Source organism: Cetorhinus maximus, chromosome 15 (genome assembly GCF_964194155.1).
Source record: "Cetorhinus maximus chromosome 15, sCetMax3.hap1.1, whole genome shotgun sequence".
Lineage (NCBI taxonomy): Eukaryota > Metazoa > Chordata > Chondrichthyes > Lamniformes > Cetorhinidae > Cetorhinus > Cetorhinus maximus.
Genome location: NC_135893.1, coordinates 3,791,965 through 3,814,378, shown reverse-complemented (window position 1 = coordinate 3,814,378; position 22,414 = coordinate 3,791,965). Strand labels below are relative to the sequence as shown.

Here is a 22,414-nt window from a genome sequence, read left to right as displayed (position 1 = left end):
TAGATTTAGTCCATTTGAATTGATCTACGGTCATGAAATAAGAGGTCCATTAAAAGTGATTAAGGAAAAGTTCCTAAAGCGGAAAGACAAATCTTCCATGTTGGATTAGAAAGACTCACAGGAGCATGTAAAGTAGCACAAGTCGTGCCATTTGGATTTAAAAACGCCCCAGCTCATGAATCAAGTCGCAGGTGAAGTACATAACTGTGGTTTATTTAGACGATGTCGTAGTATATAGTAACACATGGGAAGAACATGTAAAGCAATTAAAGGACCTGTTTAAGCAATTGCAGTTGGCTGGCTTAGTCATAAATCCGGTCAAAAGCGAATTTGTAAAAGCAAGGGTATCTTACCTATGTCACATTGTAGGACAAAGGCAAGTGTTGCCAAGAACAGCAAAAATGAAATAGAATTCCCCATTCCTAAAACTAAATGAGAAATCATGATGTTTTTGGGAATGTATGGGTTTTATAGGAAGTTTGTGCCTAACTTCAGCACAATAGCTGTACCTTTTACCAAGTTAAGAGAGCAGGCAAAAGTGGTATGGTCAGTAGAACATCAAGCAGCCTTTGAAAAGTTGAAGGCAATCTTAATAAACGAACCAGTGTTGGCCACCCCTGACTTTACCAAGCCTTTTAAAATGGCAATTGATGCTAGTGACTTGGGGGTAGGTGCAGCACTATTACAAGATGATAAATTAGGGATAGAGAAGCCAGTGGGATACTTTTCCAAGAAACTAAATCAATATCAAAGGAAGTACTCTACAGTGGAAAAAGAAACTCTAGCATTGTTGTCGTCTCTTCAACACGATAACAAAGAAACACTAATCTACACAGGCCATAATCTGCTGGCATTCATTGAATAGTTTAAAACTCTATAGGCAAGACTGCTTAGATGGAGTCTATTGTTCCAACCATTCAATGTAAAGATTGTTCACATTGCCGGCAAAGATAAAGTGATCGCGGATGCATTGTCCTGGGTGTAAAATACTGAAATAAGTTAAAGGGGTAAGAAATGCTAAAGATTGTATAAGATGGTACAAGGGGGAAGAAGGATGAATGGAAGTAAATCTTGTGTTTTGTTGCCCATGTGTCACATACCTTGTGATGAAACGCATTTTTGAAATGGTGTTTCATCTCGTTTAAGGGTGGGGGTATGTATTTTTATTTCTGTTGGGCTACGGATTAAAATTACAATGGCTACAGTTGAAAGACATGTCCACTGGAACAGTGTGAGGGATATATACAATGTTGTTTCCTGGAACAGAGTGTGCCATGAAAGGCAGGATGGTGCCAAGGAGGAGTCTGGTCCAATGGAGAACTACCTGACAATGTTTTAATTGGCTCCTGATCAGGTGACCAAGGTTTGTGAGAGAGCAGTGCAGCAGAATAGCTCCCAGTCTGAAAGGAAAAAGACCTAAAACCTCTCTCTCCTGTGTAAGGTTCCAATAATCCTACAATAGTAGGGAGCTGGCTTTTTCTCCTCATATCTCTATAGCCTGCTCTCTCTTTGAAAACCCTGTCAAGAGGCAATGGGGAAAATCACTGTTAGTGACATTGAAAGGCAAAAGCTCAACTAGTGAACTAAAAACTGAAAGTGCTGGAAGAACTAAAAGGAATTTGGAAGACATCAATCAAAATCAACCCATCGAATCCTGTACTCCGAATTGGTGCTATTGAACTGTTTTATCCCACCCTTAAAATCCATGTTTTTTTGTGTGTCTTGTATGTGTGTTTACAGGTATTTAAGAAGGGGTAGAGTTTAGGTTGTAGAGTTAGAAATTAGTATTCATACTTTCTTTTGTCACTGGTTAATGACAGCTTGTTTAATAAACAGTTATTTACTTATTAACTTTACAAACCTGGTGTTCTTATTCTGTTAACCTAAATTAAACAATTAGGTGGGTTCATCAAACATTTTCACATTTGTCGCGGCTCGGAGAGCAGTGGGGCTTGGTATTGCAGCGCACTATCTGAAAGGGACCAGCTTGTTGGACCCCTGGCTCTTTCCCAATGCTAAATGTTATGATCTAATCCCCTCAAAAGTTTAATTACATCATAAACTCAATTTACTCACACAATCCCATACATGACTATACATATAAAATTACTTCTACTGTGTCCCAACAACATGCGTCAGTCCAAACCTCAGAGGGGCATCCAACTACCATGAATGACAGTTCTTTCATTACCTACAACAGGTGCCTAATTTCCCTCATCCCGCCCCTGTGGGACAGGGCTGGACATATGTCCATTATCTGACCCTGTTGCAACCCTGGTCCAGTTTCTCAGGGTGGGCCTCATTTACTACGCAGAATAAGATTCCAGCAGAATCTGAGGAAGACAGAGCCGCTACTGTCAGAAGGAGATCTGTTCTATCTCTAATGGACACCTGCAAATGCAGCAGCTGAAGGGACAAGAGTTGATTTAAAGGGACAGAAAGCACCAAAGATCCACATCAAAAATATGTTTTTGGGCTTGGAGTGAGCAACAACCCAGGAATAACCACTTCCCCTCTCCTTTCCTGGCAATCAGTGGGGTTAGTGATACTAGTGCTGGATGGTAGAAGGCTTGAGCACTGTCTCTCCACTGTCATTTCCATACAGTGAGGCAGCAGGCTGCTAGGGGATGTCAGGAGGAATCTTGATGTTTGGACGTAGATGCAGTAGGTCAACCTGCCCAATTTTCCCATTTTCTGCTGCCTTAGCCCATTAGGAACCAGATTAAGACTGCCTAACTAATTTCACACCACCTATAGAAAAAGTGACTCAGTCCGGGATAGATTTGAATCTAAGTCCCAGAGATGAAAAACCAATATTACACAACTACACTCAAGTCAAATTTCTGCCTACTTCAAAACTAATTTCTCTCAAATTTTCTTCTCCCTTGTGATGTATGGTTTAAAAAGGGAAGTAGCCTCGACAGCACATGTTGAGAAACTATCCTATCATGAGGAATAATACAGCTGAACTCATCATGTCCTCCTCTGGTGTCCACATTCTTGTATAGACACCTCTCTCCCAGCAGGACACAAAAGCAAGAAATCAGGCTAATCTTCCCTAATGCAGTCCAAGGCTGCTGAGGTCAAATGTAACGTCCATAACACTGCCTAGTTGTTATCTCAGAACAGACCAGAAATTAAACTTGGAACCATTTTTTAGTCTGTTATATGGTGAATTTACCCCTGAGCCACTGGGGGAGATCAGCCTTTTCTTCTTCTGAGAGTTCTGCCTTTGAGCTATTACTTTCTATTATTCCCATCATTTTTCCTACTTCTATAATAAGAATCTTGCTATACAACTTTAACAGCACTGTGGGTGTACCTACACCACATGGACTACAATGGTTCAAGAAGGCAGCTCACCTTCTAAAGGGTAATTAGGGATGGGCAATAAATTTTGGCTAGCCAGCAACACCCATATTGTGTGAAAGAATAGCAAAAATATTAAAATGTGCTTTTATGTAAAAGATCTTCTTCTCAGGCGGCCTGCACTCTGCCACATGTGGGGCTGATGGTGCTTGAAGGGTTGGGTAGATAGGATGTTTGGAGGTAAAAGGTAAACACTAGGCCAAGGTTTAAAAGGAACAATTAAAAGGATGATTGCATTTTACTTGGACAAAACTTAAGTATATTGTGCAGACACAAGGAAAACCTTCAGTGCATTTTCAGAACTAGATGTTCATATCACTACAATGCAATAATCTAAGTCTAAGATCACTTTACCAGCTAGTGATTTCAGGTAACAAAGCCCATTGATGTTTTTTAAAAAGTCTGACTTCAGGTGGAATATCTGACATCTGAACTATTAAGTCAGTTAAATAACAGCTGACTTCCAGAGACTAAGGTTCTGCTACACAAATGGAAGACTTTTGTGTTTTAGTATACAGCCACCAGCCTGAAGCAAGTTTCCTGCCTACCCTGTATACCCAAGAGTGACAAGCATAAATCTAAAGAGCAAAATAATACATAATAAAATAAAAATAGGATTGGTTGATTAATGAATTCACCTACTCTTCTCCAGCTCACCTCATTAATCCTACAAAGAACATAATCATAAGGAAGTTTGATGGATATTCAGCTCGGGTTTTATGCTGATACAAACAACATGGGACGTACATTTTGAAACAACCAATCACAGTGGTTGTAAGTATCTGAACAGCACCTGCAAAAATCAGAGTAACAAAAGATGATCAAGAATTAGTACAAACTCCATTCGTCAATCTTCATTAATCAAGAATTCAGTTTTAAATCAATAGTGGTCAAAGGATAAATTCTGAATCTGTTGGCCATAAACAACATACGTTGGTAAACTGTTCTATCATGAGAGTAATACAGCTGAACTCAATCATGTCCTCCTCTGGTGTCCACATTCTTGTATAGACACCTCTTTCCCAGCATGAGTCAAAAGCAAGAAACCAGGCTACTCTTCCCTAATGCAATCCAAGGTTGCTGAGGTCAAATTTAACATCCGTAACACTGCCTAGCTGTTATCTCAGGACAGACCAGAAATTAAACCTGGAACCATTTTTTCGTCTGTTAAATGGCGAATTTACCTCTGAGCTACTGGGGGAGATTTTTTCTTCTTTTGTGAATTCTGCTTTTGAGTTATTACCTTCTATTACTCATATCATTCTTCCTACTTCTATAAGAATCTTGCTGTGCAACTTTAACAGCACTATGGTGTACCTACACCATATAGACTGCAACAGTTCAAGGCAGCAGCTCACCACCACCTTCTCAAGGGCAATAAATGTTGGTCTAGCCAGCGATGCCCACATCCCGTGAAAATGTTTTTCTAATTCTAAAATCTGTTTTTAAAGTTTTCTCCTCCTTCTTAAGCAATCCCTTGGGAGGAGAAAAAACAGGAGGCTTCTAGATTTGAAAAAGACATTCCTAATATAAATAAAACACATCAGTGGTGTCCAATACCACAGTGATGCCAAAATAAACTTTTAAAAATAGTATTCTTGTGTAGTTAAAGTAATTCCCATATACAGTCTTTTTAGCGCAAATATATTTTTGAGCTCAGACAGCACTTCTGAAGAGAATCAGAGTTAGTGTTTCAGGTTGATGATCTTTCATTGGAACTCATCAACTGGAAATGTTAACTCTTTCTCTCCAGATGTTGCCTGACCCGCTGAGTATTTCCAGCATTTTACGTTTTTATTTCAGATTTCTGCATCCACAGTTTTTTAGTCACATTTTTCTACATTTTGATTGTAAGAGAACTACTACAGAAAGAAAATGATACAACACTACAACTATCCCTTCCATAAATAAAACCTCTGAAGTTGTAAGAGATCAGCATTCAAAGAAAAGTGAACTTGCTTATTTTGCCTCTGGTTTCATATACAATTGTAATTTTCAGAAAATTATAGTGAAAGTATAAATAGTGCCTAGGACAAGGATGGGGAGTAGGTTGCACATAGAGTTTTAAAAACAAGTTGTTTAGTTCAAAGTTTCAAAATACATGAGTAAAGTTAGAATGCTGAACTAGCTAGAGTTAGGCCCAGAACGGTCAGTGCAAAAACAGTAATACATTAACATTAAAGATTGATTTTACCCAGCACTCCTGGTTCTCCTTCCAACAAAGTCAGGATGTATTTGTTGAGGAAGAGTGTACAGAAACTGAAAAAATACCAGAGGCTAAGATACATCATGGCTTTGACACTCCAAACTCCAGCATTTGATTCAATGACAGTAGTCTCTGTGATGGTGATTTTTAATACATTTTCATCTGTACAGCTGTCACTTCTTGTAATTACAATCTTTTCATTCCTATTCAAAAGGGAGCAGCGAGCTGGAAAATTCTTTTCTTTTGACGACTTCTCAACAGGAGGCTTCTTATTGTCTGGCAGAGCTTGGGAATTCGCAGTTAGAGACATGCTCTAGCTAGCTGCCTGTGGCTTGGTCAGTTACGGAAGGCGAAATGTGTTAAATGTTCCAGGACAAAATGGTCACTCTGCCAACAACATAAAGCCAAGAAAGGTTTACGTAAAAGGCCCTGTTAAAGGTAAATGTGTAACTTGGTCACCATCCAGTTCCTGTAGCATTGATACTTTCCACCTTATTAATGTCAGAACATCCATTCAGCAGCTGAAAGCAAAGAAAAAGTTTATTTTAAAAATGAACCTATAAGAATATTTGGTATATAATGTGTCCTGTATGAAAATTGTCTTTTTGCATTCTTGCCTTTGCTAATATTCTATTAAACATTTAAATCCAAACAGGTTTTAAAAGGTAGAAACTACATAATTGGATGGTTCTGACAGCTTTCTTGTCATGCTATGGATCAGGAAACTCAAATATCCTTTAGCGAAGATGAAATTAGTGGGCTGAGAATTGAAGCCCGCCTTTTCTCCACATAAATGGTTGGGGAGGGAGAACAAAGAAATAGGAGTGTAGAATTCCTGGAGACAGGTGTCTCTGATCTTGAGGGGCCTAATGAAATCTTGTTCATTCCCAATACTGATGGTGGTTCCATTGCTTCCCTGCTGTTGATTTGGCCTCAGTGGCGCTCACACTAGTCACAGGGTGGGCTGCTGGCCTCCCTTGCAATGGGCTGCACTGTGCAGGTCCTACCCCTGGAATCCTCCCACCATTCCTAATTGGACAGCAAACGTGGTGGTGACCTAATTGGCCACCCACCATAAAATTCCACCTGAAGGTGCACCGTCATCTCAAGCGGGTTCACATCTATCAGGTTCATTTCTGGTTATCGAGTTCCTGATGCTTGTGGCAAAATTCAAGCCAGTGTCAGCCAGGGCTGAGATGGTAGCACTCTCAGAATCAGAAGGTTCCAGGCGTTAAGTCCCAGTCCAGGACTTGAGCACAAAAAATCAAGGCTGACACTCTAGTGCAGTGCTGAGAGAGTGCTGCACTGTCAGAGGTGCCACCTTTCAGATGGAATGTGAAACCCAGGCCCAGTCTGCCTCTCAGGTGTACGTAAAAGATCCCATGGCACTATTTCGAAGAACAGCAAGGGAGTTCCCCCTACATGTCCTGGTCAGTATTTATCATTCAATCAACATCACTAAAAACAGATCATCTGATCTTCATCACACTGTTTGTGGGATCTTGCTGTGTGCAAATTGTCTATCATGTCACCTGCATTACACCAGTGACTACAGTTCAAAAGTACTTTGCTGGTTGCAATCATGAAATGCACTGTATAAAGGAAAATTTTAATTTCTTTTAATACATCTCCGGCGCAAAGACTTTCCGAGGCACAGATAGAGAGTGCTGCACCAGAATTCTTTCAACCTTTGCCACGATTTCTCAATATCAACGTGACACCAAAACACCCGCTATACCCATGGTGACTCAGCACTGGGCAGGAGCAGTGCTGCATTTTACCTCACAAGCTGATGAAGAATTTCATCAGCAGAGAAATAGCACCAGAAAATAGAATTACTGATAAACAAGACACGCTGCTGGTGAACAATCCTTCCAGTGGCATGAATAGGGGTGGATCCATAGCTCCAGAACACTATTTTTTTAATTCATTCATGGGATGTGGGCGTCGCTGGCTAGGCCAACATTTATTGCCCATCCCCAATTGCCCTCGAGAAGGTGGTAGTGAGCTGCCTTCCTGAACCACTGCAGTCCATTTGGTGTAGGTACACCCACAGTGATGTTCGGAAGGGAATTCCAGGATTTTGACCCAGTGACAGTGAAGGAACAGCGATATATTCCAAGTAAGGATGGTTTGTGGCTTGGAGGGGAACTTCCAGGTGGTGGTGTTCTCACCTGTCTGCTGCCCTTGTCTGAATAGATGGTAGCGGTCCTAGGTTTGTGGGAAGGTACTGTCTGAGGAGGCTTGGCGAGTTTCTGCAGTTCATCTTGTAGATAGTACACACTGCTGTCACTGTGCATTGGTGGTGGAGGGGATGAATGTTTGTGGATGGGGTGCCAATCAAACAGGCTGCTTTGTCCTGGATGGCGTCCAGGTTCTTGAGTGTTGTTGAAGCTGCACGCACCCAGGCAAGTGGGGAGTATTCCATCACATGCCTGACTTGTGCCTTGTAGATAGTGGAGAGGCTTTGGGGAGTCAGGAGGTGAGTTACTTGCCACAGGATTCCTCGCTTCTGACCTGCTCTTGTAGCCACGGTATTTATATGGCCAGGCCAGTTCAGTTTCTGGTCAATGGTAACCCTCCAGGATGTTGACAGTGGGGGATTCAGCAATGGTAATGCCATTGAATGTCAATGGGCGGGGCTAGGTTCTCTCTTGTTGGAGATGGTCATTGCTTGGCACTTGTGTGACGCGAATGTTACTTACCACTAGCCAGCCCAAGCCTGGATATTGTCCAGGTCTTGCTGCATTTGGATATGGACTGCTTCAGTATCTGAGGAGTCGTGAATGGTGCTGAACATTGTGCAGTCATCAGCGAACATCCCCATTTCTGACCTTATAATGGAAAGAAGGTCACTGAAGAAGCAGCTGTGAACCAGTTCTAGTTTTAATATGAAAACTAGAATGTGTTCTTTTAAAACAAATCTGCATTTAATCCAATTATGTAGTATTTCAATTCTTACAACTGAATTCTAAGGAGAGCCCACTGTCTGAAATTGACAATGCCAAGAGCATTCCCGAAATTCTGGATTAGATTCAACACATATTGACGGAAATTTCTTCCACATTGCACATAGTTTTCAATATTATAATTCTGGTAATTAGTTCAGTGTGTTCTAATGATCCATAATTATTTTTCTTTCATAAAATTAAATGAAGCAAATTCATATTAGTGAATTTAATATGCTACTTTAAGCAACAAAATACTAGGTAAAAGTCAACTGTTGGGTTTCATGCATAGCAGCTCAGCATCGACTGAAGTTTTGTTCGTTGCTCATCACAAAGAAGGCTGCAAGTCACCATCTATTGGCCTTATTGTAAAAGCTACGTTAAAGAACACTGGTTGTTTGGAAATACTACCGAAATCACAAAGCATAACAGAAACTGAAGGTTCCAGTGACTCTCATTCAGTGTCATGATAAAGCATATCATGAAATACATTTACAAAACAAAATGATGCTGTGCACATGCTTGAGTGGTAGCCTTTTGCATAATATTTCAATACTAAATCACCATTAAGCTCTTCAGCATTTTATATAGCAATTGTTCAAAGGTCATTAGAACAATTATTTCCAAACAAGCTGATAATGGAGCACGATGCTTTCAAATAAAAAGCAATCAATCAAATAACAAGTTTGAATTTCAAACTTGCAGTCTCAAACTTTGTAGCTAAATTTTCAATGCAGTATGAAAGACAAAATTAGGGATTAAACCATTTACTCTGCTTGGCCAATAAAATCTGAAGAAAAAACAGACCTGTATTTAAATCACATCTTTCACAACCACAGGACATCCTGAAAGACAATGTGATAATCTATTTTAGTAATGCTGGTTTAGGGATAAATGTTGATCAGAACCCTGGGGAAGAAATCCCCTGATCTACAAAATAAGTGTTATGGGATCTTTGACATCCATAAGAGAAGGGAGGCATGGTTTAACATCTTATCTGAAAGACTGCACCTGACAAAGCAGCACACTCTGTACTGCAATATCATCTTAGACTTTATGACTCTGGAGTAAGACTTTAACCTAAAGATCAACATTAACAAATTTTGAATATACTCAAGCATCATTAAGGATTGTAAATATTACTACACACAAAGAACTCATTTGCCACACACTAGAAAAACATATCTATCACTTGAAAACATTTGAAATAATGCCAGCCATTATGTTTATTGCATTTCTCTCTAGAAAATTTAAACTTCTCATATAATTTAATTACAATGATCTTGTGTAATTTGTTAGGGTTCTTTAGGAAAACATTTATATAGCCCCTTATCACATCTGTTGTATGCCTTAAAGTACTTTATACATAATGAACTACTTGAAATTAAATCACTGAAATAGGTAAAAGAGGCATTTTGCATAGTCCCCAAACAGTAATGATATTACCAGTTAATCCATTTTTGATGGTATTGGCTGCAGGAAGAATATTGGTCAAGGTAGCAGGAAAACACACCGATCTTCTTCATAGTGTCATGAAACCTTTACTGTCTACCTGAACCATCAGAACAGACAAATGGGCTTAATATTTCAGCTGAGGCATTGCATGTGCACACTCTTGCTCACTAATTAGCTGAGTAGACTAACCGCTCAAGCCCTAGAATTGGCTCGAGCTCAACATTCATGCAAGGCATTAGTTGCCACGTGGAACTCCAATTCACAGCATCATGAAGCGATGGGATCTGAATTGAACCATCCAGTGCCCCAGACTGTAGAGTTGCTGTTGTAAGACCATAAGACATAGGAGCAAAAATTAGGCCGTTCGGCCCATCGAGTCTGCTCCACCATTCAATCATGGCTGATAAGTTTCTCAACCCCATTCTCCCGCCTTCTCCCCGTAACCTTTGATCCCCTTACCAATCAAGAACCTATCTATCTCAGTCTTAAATACACTCAATCAATGTCACTTTTCAATTGTGGAGCTGTGAAAAACAGTGCTATTGGGAGATCAGGGCCTATCCCACAAGGTGAAAGGAAGAAAAGTGGCACATGTAGAAATCTGACACAAAGCCAAAGCAGGTTCATGGCCCAGTGATCACGGAAAAGAGAAAAGTAACTTGGGTAAAGGAAGCAGATATCTGATAATAAACGATTAATCTAGTCGAGTGACGGATTTGTAAAACTTTGGATGAAAAATTCTGATGAAAGGTCACAGGCGTGAAACACTAACTCTGTTTCGCCCTCCACAGTTGCTGCCACGCCTCAGTTTTTCCAGCATTCCGTTTTTAATTTCAGATTTCTAGCATTTGCAGTATTTTGCTTTTGTGATTAAAAAGCTGCGTACTGGTTACTTTAAATATTGTGAACACTACAGTTTGATAGGATTTTACTTATTTGGTGAAGCCACTATGTTCATGGTTACTGTTTCAAATAACATACAGACACCAAGTCAACTAAAACAGCACATACTGGGTGGTGTTGTACAACAAACAATAAGAAACAAGGATCCTTCGGTATTCCCTCAATAATCAAGTCAGATTATTCCTCAGCACAAAAAAGATTGGTAAGATTTTTTGATTGGTAGTAAATATCCCACTACTGACAACGGAGAGGCAGATTTTCCAATTGGCTCAGACACGACATGTCCTGAGGCTGCATTGTTAGGGGATGCTCGCTAACGTACAAGATGCTAAACCAAAGCCATCTATCCTCTTGAGTACGATCCATGACACTATTCAAACAGCAAAGAGTTTTCCAGACATCCTGGCAAATATTTATGCCTCAAACAGCACCTAAAAAAATGATCTGGTTACTTATTCAATTGCTATTTGTGAGACCTGGTGCACAAATTAGCTATGTTTCCTACGTTACAATAGTGGCTGCAATGCAAAAATAGTTCACTGGCTTTAAAGCGTTCTGAGGCATCCTGTGGTCGTGAAAGGTGCTATATAAATGCAAGTTCTTTCTTTCATCGGTACAAACGCCCGTCTATTTTCAAGGGGTGGGGGGGGGAAGAGAGAAAAGTATTCCACCAACAGGTTGAAAATTACTCTTGTATCTAAAGCTAGCTACAGGCCAGATACCATAGATGCTGTAACTGAGCAGGTTTACTCCCAGTGTAAAGCAAAAGCTAAAAAAATGTCAAGAGTCAAAACTGACTAATGCGCAGGATTTATCTAGTAGATTACTTATCAAAATAAGCTGTGTCGATTATATTTAAATACACAACAGTTTTGAAATAACATGCAAAATCCATAATTAGGATTATTTTTGTAGGATTCACATCCAATAAGAGATCAACTTCTAGCGAAACAAACTAGTTCCGTGAGACATTGCTACTTGACAAAAGATGAGAGCAGGTGAAAAAGCTCATTTTTATGAAGTTTTGGCCTGAGAACTGCATACGTAGGTGCTACTGTTAGCGATTTTTTTTCCCCTGTGTTGCAGGTTTGTGATGCTCTAGGTCAAATCACTGCACAGAAGGGAAAAATAACTATTTTTTAACCAGTTAGTCGCGTGCAAGTTACCGAATTGAATCATGTGGTGCGAGATTCAAGTTATTTTCTGGGTGGAAAGAAACACACAAGTCGACCCCAGGGCTGGGGATTAACCTCCACACAAGGACATCCAGCTGTTACAATTCAACGTTTGATGTGGGAGAGAAGTTAGAGACTGGTTTCAGCGCATGCGACAGTTCGCAGTGGATTTTTAAAGGAAAAAAAAAGGACCGAAAGCATTTCTTACAGCAGCAATCCCGGAGGATCTGCCAGAATTCAATCACAATTCCCCTACCACAGAGCAGTCAGTCCCCCCGGGTCGGACTTAGCCCGACTCATTGCCCCTCTCCGGTCCGCATCGCCATTGCCCCTCTCCGGTCCGCATCGCTCTTGCCCCTCTCCGGTCCGCATCGCTCACTCACCCGCCCGCTCGTCGCCGCCGCCGCTTCTCCTCACAAACAAAGGAGGAATTCGCCTCTCCCCAGACATCCTAACCACGCCTCCCATCGTTCTGTACATACATACGTTTTGACGATAAATCCCCCCCACCAAATGCGCTTTAACCTAGTGAAGAGCGGCGCCCATGGTCACACTGCAGCGTCGGTTGAGACAAGGAGCGTCAGGTGGCATCAAGAGTATCCTCCGCTGGGCATTGTGGGCTGCAGCGTGTCAGCCAGAGCGACAGCTCCATCAATAGGGTGACCTATAGGATTTTCAAAAATCAAAACATTGAAAAGCCATGGGGAGGCGGGGCTCGGTGATGATTGACATGTTGCGCAAATACCCTGGGGGAGGGGCAGTTTAAGGTGAGAGTTCATGTCATGGCATCTCCCGAATATGTTCAGCCAATGTTGGCAACCCTATACCCAATTATTGAAGACAGTAGTTATGAGCCACAGTCTTTTGTTTCAATTGGACTTCTGCCTCATTTTCTTAAGAAAACAGAATCAAGGCTTCATTTGTCAAAGATCAAGAATCTTCTATTCCTCTCTCACTTTGTTGTACGATGGCAAGACCAAACTCCATTTGAAAGCCTCATTTATTTTCATTTGCACACTGGGTTTCAACAATAGATGTTTTCGACCAGTGGTGATCACCTGAGCCAAATTATTCTGTAGGGCAGGAGCTAAATTGCTCTTTCTGAGAGCCAGCATGGTTTGACAGAACAAATGGCCTCCTTCTATGCTATAATCATTTTATGATTTGGAGACATGCCATCTGTATATTTTTCATTTTTGATACCCATTAATGAGATTGTCTAGTATTTTGGAACCTAGTGTAAATCTAGATCTAGATCTAGATCTAATTTTTTTTCTGCACAAAGGAACATATCACCATTCTGACCTTATTATCTTATTCAAGGCTGAAGTTAGGTGTTTAAGGGGGCAGTGACTTGGTGATCAAGAGCCAGCTATTTACTATTTGACTTTCCTTTATAATGCCGCCTCAGCCTTCTCTTTTCAAAGCTAAATAGTTTAACTTTCTCCCATTTTTCCTCATACTTGAGTTTTCTGTTCCTAGATAAGCTTCATTACTGTTCTAGTAAATGTTTCTAGAGCTTGAGTTCTCTCATGCCTCTGTAGTCAGAACCTGTCATTGGACTCAAGGTGTAATCTGACCGGAGACATTTTTAAACTAAAATGGGTGATTGCTATTTTTAATGATTGGCACTTGGTTGGCGTACTCGTTATTTTCTGTAAATCCATTTCAGGAACTAAACAAAACCTCTATGATTTACAGAAGAGAGACTTGCAAGTAGGGTTTCCCTCCTCACTAAAGTGCTTCAGTGACATCAGCCACAGGCAATATCTTGAAGTGGTTCTTTTGGAATCAGCAGGGGGTAAGGTGCAACTTCTGCTCTTCCTGGAAGAGGATCTAAAGCCTCCCAAGCCCAGGAAAATGTGCAACAGCATGGAAATGTAGGCACACCAAGGTCAGATGACTTTGAAGCAGCACTTAGGCTGATCTGAAGTTGAAATGGAGGTGCTCTGGAACACACAGTAAACTCTGCATGTTTGACATTATTGGAGTGGAAGATGAAATTGAAGTTTTTTAATCATTCACAGGATATGGGCATCACTGATAATGCCAACATTTGTTGCCCATCCCTCATTGCCCTTAAGAAGTTGGTGGTGAGCCGTCTCCTTGAACCGCTGCAGTCCTGATGTAGGTACACCCACTGTGCTGTTAGGGAGGGAATTCCAGGATTTTGACCCAGTACTGCAACCACAGCTAAGCAAGCCAAATCCCAGAGGGAAACTTGTCTTACTGATCATAACCTTTTTGTGTATTTTGAAAATGAGGGTAAGAACTACTGATCCCAGAAGCATAGAATTCCAGTAACACTTTTAGATTTTAAAACTGAAAGATTTATTAACAAGAAGTAAAAAAAAAAATAAGCACACAAGATTAAAGTTACACAGTTAAAACAGTTTTACAAACCCCTTCCTCCAAAAAAATACACTTGGTCAGAGCTCACGAGTAAACTACATGGCAACAGCTCCCTTATATATTTTTAACCATAAAAATCCAGTAATATTACCTCAAGGCAAAACTGCTGTCACTTTCGTAAAGGAATACCACACGACTTCTCACTCTCTTCCACTCTGTTTGGGAATCTAAGAAAGTTCAGAAACAACCTACTTTCTGACACAAAGACTTTTCTGGTCCCACTGGATGGCTGTTTCAGATTTCACCTCTTTCCTCAACACAGAGCTGGTCTCAGAACATCTCTCCTGCACAGCCACTACAACTCAACTAAACATCTTTCCTTAAATATCTTTTATTCCATTACACTAAGCATCTCTTTGAACTCAATTTTTCCAAAATATAAAAATCTTTCATGTTTTCTATTGCTTCCACTTTCAGGTCAAATAAAATTTAATAACCTTCCCTTGTTTACTTATGAAACTTTGATAAGTTGTAACGGTCTCTTGTCACTTCTAATCGCCCCTTTGAAATTTAACAGCTGAAAAGTCAAGTCCCTACCTATCACTTAATGCAAGTTTTAAAATCCAACCTATTTACTTGTATAGCTACTTCACCAGAGCCTCTCATCACAAGTGCATGCATCTAGCTCCTTCACCCTTTTATTTCCCAACTCTCACAAACTGTCTCTATGAACATTCCCCCACCCCCCCACCCCCCTACCCCCATTTAATTAATCATGGACACACACACACACACACACACACATACACATGCAGTCTTCTTTACAGAATACCATCAAATTCCCAAAATATTAAAATAATAACATCCATCTTCACACCAGCGACAGTGAAGGATTAACAATATATTTCCAAGTCAGGATGGTGTGTGACTTGAAAGGGAACCTGCAGGTGGTGGTGTTCCCATGTATCTGCTGCCCTTGTCCTTCCAAGTTTTAGAGGTCACGGGTTTGGGAGGTGCTGTCGAAGGAGCCTTGGGTGAGTTGCTGCAGTGCATCTTGTGTGTGGTACTCACTGCAGCCACTGTGGACCAATGATGGAGGGAGTAAGTAAGTGTTTATAGTTGTTGGTGGAGTGCTGATCAAAAGGACTACATTGACCTGGATGGTGTTGAGTTTCATGAGTGTTGCTGGAGGTGCACTCATCCAGCTAAGTAGAAATTCCGTCAAACTCCTGACATGTGCCTTATAGGTAGTGGATAGGCTTTGAGGATTCAGGAGGTTAGTTAGTCACCATCAAATTCCCACCTCCTGACCAGCTCTTGTAGCCACAGTATTTATGTATGTCTGGTCCAGTTAAGTTTCTGGTCAATGGTAATCCCTGGGACATTGATGGTAGGGGATTCAGCGATGGTAATGCCATTGAATATCAAAGAGATAGTTAGATTCTCACTTGTTGGAGATGGTCATTGCTTACCAGTCATCAGCCGAAGCCTGAATGATGTCCAGGTCTTGCTGCATATGGACAGGGACTGTTTTGTTATTTAAGCAGTTGCGAATGGTACTGAACCCTATGCAATCATTAACGAACATCCCCTTTCCGACCTTATGATGGAGGGAACATCATTGATGAAGCAGCTGAAGATAGTTGGACCTAGGACACTACCCTGAGCAACTCCTGCAGCGATGTCCTGCAGTTGAGATAATTGGCCATCAACAACCAGAAACATCTTCATTTGTGCTAGGTATGACACCAACCAGTGGAGAGTTTTCCTCTAATTTCCATTGATTTCAATTTTGCTAAAACTCCTTAATGCCAGACTTAGTCAAATACTGCTTTGATGCCAAGGGTAGTCACTCTCACCTCCCCTTTTGGGTTCAGACCTTTTGTCCATGTTTGGACCAAGGCTGTAATGAGGTCTGGAGTCAAGTGGCAGACAAATATAAAATTCTGCATTAAGCAAGGAGCATTGTGCAATATGTAATCCATGAATGATGTTAAAATAAATAAGATACAAGGCGAAAGAGAATGGCCTTCCTGATCTTGTGGTCCTGTAACAAGGATATGACTGGGAGTTATTGGGGAGATGGTGGCAGTAGCTGAACTCTAAAAGTTATTTCCTTGAATTTGCTGTTTGAACCAATAAGGAACTTTTAGACAATACTCATGTGTGGTGTATCATTACTATGGAGCATCTAAAAATACCAGCGACTGTTACAGGAGTTTTTTGGGCTGACTTTCACTGCAAAGCAAGGCACTTCAAAGTCATTAAAGGACATTCAACAATGAATGGAAAACATGAAGAAATAATGAATATGTTCCATGGTGGTTTACAGCGTTTATTTACTGAGTCACGGGCAGGAATTTTCCCATCCCACCCGTGGTGGGTTTCGTGGCGGGTGGAAGAATCCAGCAGCAGGCAAAAAGTCCTAATGGGCCAAAGGGCATCCACGCATTAACTATGAGCAACTGACTGGTCATTAATATGCCACATCAGAGATTGGAGCACAGAGCTAGGTTGGGTCACTCATCTCACTTAAACTTTAGCATCCCACACAGAGCTCAAGATATTAAGGCCATTTTGGTCACCTCAATGTGTGTGCTAGTGTCTCAGGGACAAGGCAGCATAAGCCACCATGCAAGTAGGACAGGAAAAACTATGGACCCTTACAGTCTCCAAACGTGTCATCTTCTGAGCTTCGCTTTCTTGCCCCTTAAATCATTAATGTCTTCAATGTTTCCTTTCAGAGAGAAGGCAAAAGCAGATATCGATCCAGGGCTCAATGCTGCCTTTGTCAGGGTGCTAATGTAATGGAAGAGGCGAAGGAAGGAGAGTTGAATTTGCGCACAGCTCCAGCAGAGGGACATGGTCAAGCAGAGCCACAGCAAGGTCAGGAGGAGAGACCAAGACAATGGGGGCAACTCGCCAGACTTAGGGTTTGTCATCCAAGAGTCTCCTATTTACAAATAAGTGACAGGCAATGTGCACATCTGCGCTTGCCCTGAGATCTGGTACATCACATATGCTACATTCTTCATGAGGATCTGATGCCACATGGAGTTGGAGTGTATTCCTTGCCATTGGCTTTGAAGGTGATCGCTACACTCGATATTTTAGCCTTTGGTTCTTTCCAAGGATCACCAGGCGACCTGTGTGGCATCTCTCAGTCCGGAACACATTGATACATAAAGGAGGTCACAGATGCTCTTTACAGAAAGGCCCATCATTGTGTCAGGTTTGCTCTGGATGAAGATAGCCAGGCTGCGAGATTCACCGGCTTCGCCGCCATCTCAGGCTTCCCAAGAGTGCAGGGCGCAATAGGCTGCACCCATGTGGCTATACAGGCTCCATGGCAGCTAGCCCTAATGTTTATAAACCGCAAGGACTATCATTCCATCAATGTACAACTGGTGTGTGATCACCGGAAGCACATACTGCACATTTGTGGACAGTACCATTGGAGTTTCCATGACTCCCACATCCTGAGTCACCCCCAGGTGTCTGAGATTTTCGAGGGGCCATTACATCTGCAGGGACGGCTGCTTGGGGATAAGGGTGACCCAGTGAAACACTGGCTGATGACACCAGTGCGTTGCCCTCAGTCATTCCAAGGAGAGGTACAACGCTGCTCACAGCTCCACACGTTCCCTTATAGAGCAGGCCATAGGGCTTCTGAAGATGCGTTTCAGATGCTTGGACCATTCAGGTGGCTCCCTCCAATACACTCTTGACAGAGTTTCCTGCATCATCGGAGTGTGATGCGCCCTTTACAATCTGGCTATTCAAAGAGGTGACCCCCTGCCAGAGGATGACCTGGAGGAGGATGAGAGCTCAACAGAGGATGAAGATCTGGAGGCCCAAGAGCCTCAGGAGGCTGCTGAGGGTCAGTATGAGCATCATCATGCCATGGAGGAAGGAAGCTGTGGGAGATGTGCCCATGATACGTGAATCATTGACAGGTTCCAGGCAGAGTAAAATCAAGTGAGGGAATATGGCCACAGTTCTCCTAGCACCCGATGCCATTTTCTTTCACCTCAGAGGATATCCACCCACTTGCAGTGAGAACAAGTCCTTCATTCGCACTTACCTCACGAATCGCCAGGTCATGACCTTTGTTTTGGTCCGTGAGGCCCTTGAGTGAACTCACTCTGGGAACAAGGGCGATGCAAGAGAAGACTTGAAGCCTTTGCCATCATCTAATGTTGCTAACACTGCTGTGACTGAGATGTGGACATGCCTGGGGATCTCCTCCTCCCATGCATGTCTTTTCTTCTGCCACTACCACTGAGGAGATTTAAATGCCGCTAGATTATCAATGCGTGTGAGCTGCCCTCGCTCAATGGTGTTCTTTAACATCACACACTTCAAATAAAGATTTAAATACATCTCCCTGACATCGCACAAGGGGTGTAAATACTTGTTCAGCTGAGGTTGACATCACAGGAATGTGAATCTCACGGTGGGGGACACTATCACTGAGTGGGAGGAAGGCTAAACCTTGAAATAAGAGGATTCCAAAGTGCAAAATCACAATGCCTTCAGTTGACAGGAACATTCACATAACCATCAAATGTATTAACAAAAGTGCAATTTATTTACATGTCTATCACACCCGTGACCCAAAAGTGATATCAATTTTTATTAACTTTCCTAACTCTAGCGCTACACCCGACATCCGCAGCAGAGGTAGAGGCAGTCTGCTGACCGCTATGTCCTGATGTCTGTGATTACCTTGGCTGACGTCCTCTGGCTTGTGGCCTGGAGGGTCCTAGCCTGTTAAGGGTCATCTGTTCAGGGGCAGGAGCACCCTCGGCAGCCTGAGAAGCTGGAGTGAATGGGGTCACAGGCAGAGGGGGCTGTGAGCAGCTGCACACCTTTGGAGCATCCTGATGCTCATCCTCCCTGTGTGCCTGAGGGCCCCACCTTGACTCCTGCAGGAGATGGTGCACCTGGAGGTGGGTCAAGGTGCCTCGTCCCCAAGTTGCCTACATCCTGATGGTGCCTCCCAGGGTGTGGCCATGGAATGCAGGGCCGAGCACAAATCTAGTAAGACCTGTTGGACCAAGGTCTCCATGGTGGTCACCAGCCTTCCCATGGTGACCTCAAGGTGCTCACATGTCCGAGCCATGACGTCAGACAGAACGCAGACAGACTCCTCCATTGTTCACTCTAGTCTGCTGAGCGACTGCCGAATCCCTGCCTGATGTTCCGCTGCCTGTCGTTGCATCTTCAGGATAGGTTTGGCGGCCACTTCCAGAAGCTCATCATCTGACTTGGATTGAACGGGTGGCTGGTCTCCAGCAGCCCTCCGAGTGCCGGAGACCTGGGCCTCCGACTGCTGCAGGGACAGGTCAGTGAGGTGTTCCCCAGAAAGTGAGGCTGAGCCTAATCCACACCTGTGCCCCACCGACACGTGTGTCTCTGAGCTGGTGGAGGGTGTGTGTGAGCGCAGCGACAGTTCTTCCAGAGCTTCCCCCTCGGATGTAGTCTGTGGGCTGGTGCTGGTGCTGGACTGACCTGGGGGTCTTGGTCTGCTGGTGCCTAGGAAACAGAAAATAGAGTTTCAGCTAATGAGCATGAGCTAGATAAGGCTGCATGTGACTCACTGTGATTGTCAGGATTGATGAGGTGATGGAGCTGTGATCTGCACTGGGTTGGTGGGAGAGGCCGATCCCCCCTTCCCCACAGGAGCGATCCCTGTCCTCCCCCCCACCAGCTAGCTCAGCTGCTGCCTCCTCACACTCAGTGAGGGCGGTGATGTCGGCCGCCCCTCCCCCGGTCTGCGCTCTCTCATGCATGTTGTGTGCCAGCTTGTCCTGTATGAAGAAGAAAGAAAGGCATGTGATGAGATGGGATGGAGCAGAGGTTGGATGAGATGCATTTTCCCTGTGTGTGGTGAACCCTCCCCAGAAGGGCCAGAGGACGGAGTGTGAGCATTTTGACAGATGGGATGGTGGTGATGTGAAAGTCTCGGTGAGAGAATGATGTTGATATGTTCACCCTGCTAATGGTTGCATGAGACCCCTGAAGAATGCAGCCATTTGAGTGCAAGATACCATGATGAGAGTTTGATATTGGAGGGTGTTGAAGGATGACTTACCCTGGCAGAGCGGATGAGATCATTCAGCCTCGTCCTGCACTGGGTGGTACTTCAGGTGCAGACACCAGCCATGCTGACCTGCTCCGCGACGGGGTCTCCCAGGCCAGAGAGGGGAGGCTGCTCATTTCCTGAAGCCATCCCTGGGATACAGCATGTGCCTTTGCTCCTGCACCCCTCTGATCCATGGCCTGGAGGGCCTGGTGCGTGAAGCGGGGTACTGCCCTCCTGTTCAGGCTCTCGGCCTTCCTCTTCTGGCTGCCAGACACCTCTGGTTGGCTGGAGAGAATGAGGTTGTGTGTTGGGCTAGCCTTTCAAAATGGCGCCTGGACCTTCGAACCCGCCAACTGGCGGTGGCCGCGCAAATCAACTCCCAACCCACCTGGAGATTCGGACCGTTCAACGCCTTTGCATAATTAATGAGGCTCCAAGCTCAGAATTGGGCATGAGTTCCCGCCATTCCGGACAGCGGGAGCAGGCGCTGCCGAAAGCGCCCACCACTGCACTTAGTCTCATTTATGGAAAATTCCGCCCATGGACTGATGAAGTGATTGAGGTTTCGATGAGATTTTTAGTGACGAGTCATTGGGTCATCACGGAACAAAAATTCTTCAACACATGAGGGATTATCAGAGAATTGAATGTTTTGAATGATATTCAGTAAAGATAGACAATGCGGGTCAATTGTCCAACAGTACATTATGTTACCTGGTTTGCCTCATTTGGAGTTAGTCCGCAGCTGAAGTTCTTCACTGCTAGCACAGCAGCCTTGCTGATAGTCTCTTCAAAGAATAACAACAGCCATATTTGAACCAGAATCAGAACTGAATTGAATTGGTCTAAATACTAGTGAATGTCCAAATGTTCTAATTTAGGTTTGGCACTCGTAATACTTCGCTCACAATACTTCCACGTTTAAGACCTGTGTTTTAATTCACACACCATCCCCATGACGTCTGTTGGTGGCACTGCAATATGATTTCCAACATCAATGTACAGCTTGAATTGTAACACACAGGCTTCACTGCAAAATATATTGAAATTGCTCTGTCTTGTACAGTTGTGGTCTGTGACTGCCAGACAGTGCTAGAGAACAATATATGTAGTCATAGTCAGAGTTATACGGTACAAAACAGGCCCTTCGTGTCCATGCCGGCCATCAAGAACCTATCTATTCTAATCCCATTTTCGAGCACTTGGCCCATAGCCCTGTATGCTATGGCGTTTCAAGTGCTCATCTAAATACTTCTTAAATGTTGTGAGGGTTCCTGCCTCTACGGCAGCAACCCTCACAATAAAGGTAATCTAAGGTCTATCTAAGGTCAATCTTGACTGGGGATTTTCTGTTTACCAATCTGTAGTAATTATGGTTTTGTTTAGTGTGTAATGTACCTTTAAGAATAATACTTGTTAAGGAAGATCACATGATCTGTAGGAACCAATAGGAGAGTAGCGCAGGCTACCTCAGCAGTCAGTGTAGAGATAGAGTTGGAGTTAAAAGCACATGTGTAGTTGCTGCTGAGTAAATTGTAAATAAACTTAAAGGTTCCACCAAAGAAGTGTCTGCAGGTCAACTCTATCATTAATAGCACAACTCGGCCACCCTACAACAAACTGGCAATGAGGATAAAACAGGATTGAACAGATGAAATCAGGTTAAAAAGAAATCGGCACTGTACCTCACCCAGTGATTGTAAGTAGCAAGCTCCGTTAGAATTGAAGGAGTTATCCTCTCTCAACACAATCCAAGTATTATGGTTACATTTTCCAAACTTGCTGGAAATACACAGTACACGTTCATCTCAATAACCAGAATTTAAGGAACTGAAAAAATTGACCTGCTATATCTCAGCCATGCACACCGCCCTGCTTTCACTCTATTTCTTCCTTTGTATTGCCACTAAAATAAGAG

At 42.9% G+C, this 22,414-nt stretch overlaps 1 protein-coding gene across 3 annotated transcripts in view; it reads right to left on the bottom strand.

Annotated features, from left to right (window-relative positions):
* The window catches only part of LOC144690339 (solute carrier family 35 member E2A), a 49,201-nt gene extending 36,567 nt beyond the window's left edge, over positions 1-12,634 (bottom strand). The window contains exons 1-3 of one of the 3 annotated variants that reach the window (XM_078557702.1): positions 12,440-12,634; positions 5,564-6,096; positions 4,027-4,162 (exon numbers count right to left, since the gene is read on the bottom strand). In XM_078557702.1, the coding sequence (XP_078413828.1) occupies positions 4,027-4,162; positions 5,564-5,885 (458 nt within the window). In that variant the 5' untranslated portion in view covers positions 5,886-6,096; positions 12,440-12,634. Of the gene's footprint in view, positions 1-4,026; positions 4,163-5,563; positions 6,097-8,280; positions 8,301-9,330; positions 9,357-12,439 lie in introns of those variants that run through there. The other 2 variants (XM_078557703.1, XM_078557704.1) reach the window with 2 other exon arrangements.
* Between the last annotated feature and the right edge of the window lie 9,780 nt (positions 12,635-22,414).